Here is a 7,715-nt window from a genome sequence, read left to right as displayed (position 1 = left end):
GCCCCGTCACGACGTCGACCCCTGTACGCGCGCGCGCGCGCGCTCTCGTCCAAGAGTTGTTTTGCCGGCCCGGTCGGTCTCCGCGCCACGGTCGCTCATGGACGAAACGTGCGCCCACGACGACGGAAACGCCTACCACGAGCACGCGCACGGAGCGCCTAGGAAAACTTGTGGCCACGGACGCGGCGGAGGCGCCGGCAGCCGGCCGGGCGCACGGGCGCCGCCGTGGCAGTACGGCCTTGCGCGTACTGTAGGACTGGACGTCGCGTCCGCGCGTCACGTCGCGCGGGCGTAAACCGCCTGCCGTCGTTGGCTCAAGGCGCGGTTGATGATTGATCCATCATCAGTCCGGCAGGGTCGATCGTCCATTTCATTGCAAAAGTTGGAGCGTAGCTAGCCAGCCGTATAATATTCCGGAACGCGCGGCGACTTAGGACGTCGGGATAAGCTTTCAGAGCCTCTTATCTTATCCCAGCAATATGTTCCACAGTTGTTTAGTTCTTTGCTATAAGGCCACTTTTAATGGGAGTTGAGTTTCATTTGTATTAAATAGATTGCCATATAGAATTTTTTTTTTATAATATGGTGATGTATTTAAGAAGTGAGAGAAGAAATGAGTTTCATCTAGATGAAACTCTCTTGGCACGATTACCAACTCTCAATGAGTTTTAGAATTAAATGTCTATAAAACTATAAAATAAAACTATCCATTAAGAGCGGATGTTTCATCCAAGTTTTATTTCATTTTACATGACATGACAGTCTTGAAAACAACGCCATGAAAACTCCCCGGTGAGACTGGCCTAAGGTATGTCTCAATGGAGGTTTCATTAGAGTTTCATGCACATTAAATATGCCGATGTGTTGTTATATTAACGAAGAGAGATGATAAGAGTTTCGTGAGAGTAGAGAGAGTTTCATCCCCATAAAACTCCTATGCACTGTTTCTAAAATATGGATGTGTTGGAAATTGTGTCATGAAACTCTCATTGAGGATGTCCTAAAGCTGTACTCGCTCCATACCTATAAAAGAAGTCGTTTAGGAGAACGACACGGTCTCCAAAGTCTAACTTTGACTCCATGTTTTTATAAAAATATTTATCAAAAAGTGGTATATGTATACTTTTATAAAAAGTATTTTTGAAGACAGATCTCTATTCATATGGTTTTCATATTTTCAAATTCAATAACTTAAAAGTTATTATTCTCAATGTTTGACTCAAACTTTGTCCAAAAACAACTTTCTTTATAGCTATAGAGGGAGTATAGCAAATAGGTTTATCAGCTGTAATCGTAGTACATAAATAAAACCGATGTTCTTTTTTATTTAAGCGAACAATATAATAATCAACCGACAATATAGAGAGTCGTCAGTACTATCGATCTCTCGCCTGTCCGTACACATAAATAGGCAAATTAAAAGCTGCTCTTTCCTCTTGCGTTTACCTGGCCGTTTACTATTCTCTCCCAGCAATGGCGATCCCCTCCGGAACCCCTCCATACGACGGACGAAGGTAATTAACTCTCCGGTTCCCCTTTGACGCTCATGCTCCTCGCTCGATTTTTCTCTTCAAATCTTCGATCATCCATATCCCACATCATGCGCAGGCACGTCGCCACGGCTTTCCGCGCATCAACTGTTGACCAATTCACGACGACCATGCACAGATGATCGATCCATTGATCCTCCGCCAGCAAGGTTCGTCTTCTTTTCTTTTTTTGCAATGTTTTAATTCCTGCTACCACATGGATTAGATGAAACCTAGTTGGTAGTATTTACTGCCTGTATATTGCTCGTCGAATTATTGCTTGCGTTCGACCTATCTCTGTGGCGTCAAAAAGAAAAAAAAAAAGATATGATAGATCTATGTCATCAGCCTACAGCAGCATCTATATATCGATGTTGGTAGCTAGCTGCAATTCGGCCATAGAACAAACGGCACATGCATGCGCACGACGGCACGAGCCCCCGGCCATGATATGGTGTTTGCGAGGGCCCTACGGTTGTGGGGCCGGCTTAACCAGAAGATCCAGTTAGGAGGCGTTTAGCGCTGGCCGCTCTGCGAATATCCGTCCCCAGGAGAATATCCACTCGCTATATTCTCTCTATCCTTAGCTTTCAACTGGCCGCCAGCAAAATCTTCCGGCCGGATGCATGGGCAAAATTAGGTGAGGTGCGATCACCAACAGGTGTGCGTAAGGACCAGGAGCAGCAGCCTAGCTCCTTTGCTTGATTGCCTCACGCCGCCAAACACCTAGTGGTAGCACAAAAGTTCAGACGACAACAGTGCACTGTGCACCTTGTTACCTGATGAGCTAGGTAGCAGCACTCTCTTTATTGTTGTTTAGAACATATGTTTGTTGACGAGTTTTTATTAAAAGGAAGATTTAATATAGTTGACTAACGGATAATGCACCTCCAACGCGAGAATCAGGGTGATGACCACGCACGCGAGGCTTAGACAAGCACCTGAACATACACACTGCGTCCATTGACGCTTAGACAACGCTCGTGAGAATTACTTGGATGCAGTAAGCCAAACGTACAAGAATCTACTGTAATCCTACTGGGTACCTTTGTTTACAGAGGTTTGTAGAGCTGGTGATGGTGATATGAAAAAAAAAGTTTGCCAATCTTAACACAAGAAGACCGCATAAACGATCGTGGGTGACTGGGTGTGACCTCACCGCACCGGGGGAACGACCGGAACCAGAGGGTGAAACCCCCCCGGCTCACCACGGCCAGGCAAAAAGGCACTTGTGAATGAATTTCTAATCTCTCTTCCCTATAAGACCCGGAACTCCTCGGAAGCCACGTCTGAGGCGCCCCCAGAAACCTGCCCTCCGCCTCCCTCACGGCTCCCTCCGCGCAGCCAGGAACAGCTCTGCCGTTCCCTTGGAAGAAAAACTTCAAGGGCAGCAGCGGCGGCGGCTGGCACCACTTCTCCTAATAGCTTCAAGGTGGGTACGACGACTGCAATCTTCTAATCCCGTGTGTGCTTGCTCTTCCTCCGTTCCATTAATTACACCTGAGCATGCTCTCGGTTACGTACCGTCCGGATAGATGAGCGCCAGTAACTAACGGATCGCCGGCTTTCTTTAATTTCCCTCGCTAGTTTGGCAGCAGCAACCTGATTTGTTTTCCTTTGTATCCCAACCTTTCTTTCTTCCTAATCTTTTCTTTCTTCCCTGCTGAAGCGATCCTTTGGTGTCCGTACACCTTCCCTCTCGCCTTTGATGCTTTCTTTTCCTCCCTTGAGTTGCATATCTGAAGGAGTATTCCTTGCCTTTTCTGCCCATTGAGTTCAGCCAACTGGCTATTCGTTTAATCCATTGTGAAGAAGAGCATGTTCGTCCTTTCCCTTTTGTTTGGCGATTGGTTGTACGGAGCAAACCGGATTAAATTAAATCGCAGTTATGTTGCCTTTGATGTTCATGTACTCCGTAGATGTTTGACATAAGTTTTGCCCCCTTGTTTGACATCCTCTCCCCGATTTGGCTATTTACATTAAGTTTCTGTTGTCTATCAAAAGGAATTCAATACTACCAAGTTATTTACAGATAAGTATAAGTATTTAGATATATATCGCAAAACTCTTGGTTGTTTTATATACTTATTATCTGGTGGGAGTATGTCTATTTTGTTGGAGATTAATTTTAGGTGTATGCGTATGCTTATGCTGATGTCAAGGCCTGTTGAATTAACTAAACTGATAATTTACAACTGTTCTGCAATAATAGTTTAGAACTCATTATCGATGCCATAGCAACGCACCTAAATTGAAGTATTTATGCTATTGTTTGGTGAGAAAATGTATCCAGCTTATCGTCCTTATTGTCACGGGATTACTTAGAGTATTACAAAACGAAATTGTTAGCTATATGGTCTTGTGGATGGTTCTGATATCGGCTCTATTTGACCTTTTCAGGCAGCACCGCGACACGGCTAAGGCAATTTCATAACATCGGCCGGCCTTTCTTCCTGGCTTGAGCTATCTTTGCAGGAAATATCAATTCATCAGAAAAGCAAAATGCGTAGCAGAAAGCCCTTGGGGATTCAACTTTTTGAGTGTGCCCGGGGGAGTCCCATCTCCTTCAGATCATGTCAGGCTCTTGTACTAGTTCTGACGTTCTTATCATACGCCAGCTACCATGCCACTAGAAAAACCACAAGCATTGTTAAGAGTGTTCTTGATCCTAAGACAAACCTAGGTATGTTGCATTGGCCCAGTCATCTCTACCTTCAAAATTTGAAAGGTGCAGAGAACAATAATGCGACTCTCTCCGGCGGTTGGGCTCCGTTCAACGCTGAAGATGGCACTGTATTGCTTGGGGAGATTGACTTGGCTTTTCTTGGTGTATATGCAATTGGGATGTTCTTTGCTGGCCATTTGGGCGACAGGGTGGATCTGAGGATCCTGCTGACTATAGGAATGATAGGAACTGGATTGTTCACCGCCGCCTTTGGAGCCGGCTACTGGTTCAATGTACACAGCTTCTACTACTTTCTGGGCATGCAGATGGTGTCTGGCCTGTTTCAGTCATCTGGATGGCCTTCAGTGGTTGCAGTAGTTGGTAACTGGTTTGGGAAGAGCAAGAGGGGACTGATAATGGGGATATGGAATGCTCACACATCTGTAGGAAACATATCTGGCTCTCTGATTGCTGCTGCCATGCTGAAGTATGGATGGAGCTGGTCCTTTGTGGTGCCCGGTATCATGATCGCACTGGTCGGGCTCACGGTGTTCCTCTTCTTGCCTGTTGGGCCTGATGTGATTGGAATCCAGGAGGATCTCCATTTGAAGGACTCTGAGAAGAGTGACATGGACGCTCCCTTGTTGGAACGACGCTCATCAGATGTAAAAGAAAAGGCAGTGGGATTTATTGAGGCGTGGAGAATTCCTGGTGTAGCACCTTTCGCCCTCTGCCTTTTCTTCTGCAAGCTTGTGGCCTATACCTTCCTGTATTGGCTTCCCTTTTATATCAGCCACACAGGTTTGTCAAGTTTTATTTTTGCACTTGCCACTTGCTACAGGCTCTTTTTTTTTGGCTTTTATGAAATGAACCATTATTGCCCACTGATAATCAGAAAGCATGTTTTGGTGTTTAGAGTTACAAACCTTATAACATGATGCCCGTCACTAGTTAGAATAAGTGCTTGAGATATTATATATAGTGTCGAAGCAAAATAGCAATTGAAATTGTAAGCCCTTTGTGATGTGCAAATCAAACTTTCTGACCCGTTATATATGTGGACAAGCACTCCCTAGAATTGGAGCTGACTTTTCTAAAAATCATAGCATTCCAGTTTGTGGTAGGCATGGTGCTCTAAAATGCAGTCTGCAACCATGGTGCTCTTTGTCTTACTGGTTGGCATGCATGTTTCTGATTTCTCACTCTGCTTAGGTATTTTGATTTAAACAAACCAAGAAAGAAAGCGGCATATGATGTGAATGCTACTAGCAAGTTTGTGGCAATATGCTGCTGCGATAATAATTTGACTTATGTGTTTCAATGCGCTTAGTTGTATTTTCGGCTATGAAAGATGAGAATGTATTGAGTAATTCTGAAATAATTCAGTGTCATGCCATACATGCATGGACCATACAAAAGTTAAAAGGTTTTACCTTTTTATCACTACATTGAATTGCTAAGAACTATTTACACTGACATCAGCACTCTGTTCCTGTTTTCAGCTATCGGTGGACAATACTTGTCAGACTCGGAAGCCGGGGTACTGTCAACTCTGTTCGACGTGGGTGGCGTTGTTGGCGGCATCCTCGCGGGCCACATCTCCGACCACCTGGACGCCCGGGCGCTGACGGCAGCGAGTTTCACCTTCTCGGCGATACCGGCGCTCTTCTTCTACCGCATCTACGGGAACGTCTCGCTGGCGTGGAACATCGCGCTCATGTTCATCACCGGGATGCTGGTGAACGGGCCCTACGCGCTGATCACGACGGCCGTGTCGGCGGACCTCGGCACGCACAGCTCCCTCAACGGCAACTCCCGCGCGCTGGCCACCGTGACGGCGATCATCGACGGCACGGGGTCGATCGGCGCCGCCGTCGGCCCGCTGCTGACGGGGTACATCTCCGCCAGGAGCTGGAGCGCCGTGTTCACGATGCTGATGGCGTCGGCGCTCGTCGCGGGGCTGCTGCTGTCGAGGCTGGTGGTGGCGGAGGTGGCCGCCAAGATGGAGTCCCGGAGGACGCCCGCCCACGCCGCTAGCGACCTGCCCGTGTCCACCATGGACGAACCGTAGACCACGAGACCACCTGTGATTTTAGGCCTCAGGGTGAGGGGAGCAGGTGCGCTTCTGTCCCAGAACTGTGGGATCTTGCTCCTGGTGTGCCGTGCTTCTTGTTCGTCATGGTATATATGTATATGGAAATGGAATGCAATGTGGTTGCAGCGCGCCAGCCCGGGCGTTTCTATCTCTGCTCTGTTAGGGAGCTGCACATACTGCAATTCCACTAGCCATAGTTAGACGACCTTGTATTATTAGCGAAAGCAAATCCAAGAATGAGAGTACAACAAGGTTGCACAACTAAACATGAGTTTTAGCTGCGAAATGTTCTGCGGTGGTGTTTGTCGATCAGATTGGGAACGTCGAATGTGATCCTGGATATAGCACAGACAGAGCTACAAATGCTGCTGTTTGTATGGATGTAGAATTGAGATTTCGTTTGGAGACCCAATTCTTTGGTATTGAACTGTAACCGGAAGAGGCCAATCCCAATACACAGCCTGACCCCTCCGTACTAAGTGGAATTGGACCCGACGCTCAGCACTCCACCGTCAGCCATAGGACGGTTGACCCTGCTAAATTCTCGAAATGAGGAGGTGAAAAGTTTTTGAATATTGTAGTACTTTCGTTTTTATTTGACTATTATTGTCCAATCATGTACTAATTAAGGTCAAAAGATTCGTCTCGTAAATTACAGAAAAACTATATAATTACTATTTTTTTTATCTATATTTAACATTCCATGCTTGTGCCACAAAATTCAATATGATAGAGAATCGTGAACAGTTTTTGGGTTTTGGAGGTGAACTAAACAAGACCTTATCATTGGAGAAGCGATCCCTTTGTAAGGTGTGTCAAAGGCTACCAATCTCTTCTCTCCAAATTCAGTATCCCAAAGTCTGTGTTCTGTCGGACCACTTGGCCCTACTTATCAGCATTCCCCTCTCACCCGCTACATCATTCACTCGTCCCCCACTCTCTCCAAAATAAAAGAAAGCAAGAACTAAAGAGAGAAAGGAAATGAAAGAGGAGAAAGAAAAGAAAAGAAAAGAAAAGGAAGAAGATCAAGGAGGACCCAGCATCACCAACTCAAGAAGCACATAGAGATCATCACCCCCATCTTCACCCTTGGGTGAGCTCAAGAATCACATTCTCTTTTCTTCCCAAATGTTAACCCAATTCCTACCCTTGATCTCACCTTACATTTTTTAGATAAAGGATATAAGATCCGGCTTCATCTATCCAATGATAGAATCAGGTCAATTATTACAACGTTTAGCAAAGGGGCAAAGTTTGCTGTACCCACGTACAGCCACACACACGGCTACTAGAACAAAAAGTTATTTTTTCTAAACAAAACCAACATGTCTTTGCGAGAGCCATCCGTTGGAACCGAAGAAATCTAAAGCTGACGTCTCCAGATGCTTAGCTGCAGAAACTAGTTGATCCTTAAGATCATCATGTC

General features: G+C 45.9%; 1 protein-coding gene across 1 annotated transcript; it reads left to right on the top strand.

The window, feature by feature from the left end:
• On the top strand, positions 2,799 to 6,570 carry LOC8083383 (putative glycerol-3-phosphate transporter 1). Its single transcript, XM_002448252.2, has 3 exons — positions 2,799 to 2,961; positions 3,930 to 4,995; positions 5,697 to 6,570. The coding sequence occupies exons 2-3, from the start codon at positions 4,032 to 4,034 to the stop codon at positions 6,263 to 6,265; spliced, it is 1,533 nt and encodes a 510-aa protein (XP_002448297.1). The 5' UTR covers positions 2,799 to 2,961; positions 3,930 to 4,031; the 3' UTR covers positions 6,266 to 6,570.

This window comes from Sorghum bicolor, chromosome 6, assembly GCF_000003195.3.
Source record: "Sorghum bicolor cultivar BTx623 chromosome 6, Sorghum_bicolor_NCBIv3, whole genome shotgun sequence".
Classification (NCBI taxonomy): Eukaryota; Viridiplantae; Streptophyta; class Magnoliopsida; order Poales; family Poaceae; genus Sorghum; species Sorghum bicolor.
Note: the sequence above shows the minus strand (reverse complement) of the source record. Positions and strands in the feature narration are given on the sequence as shown.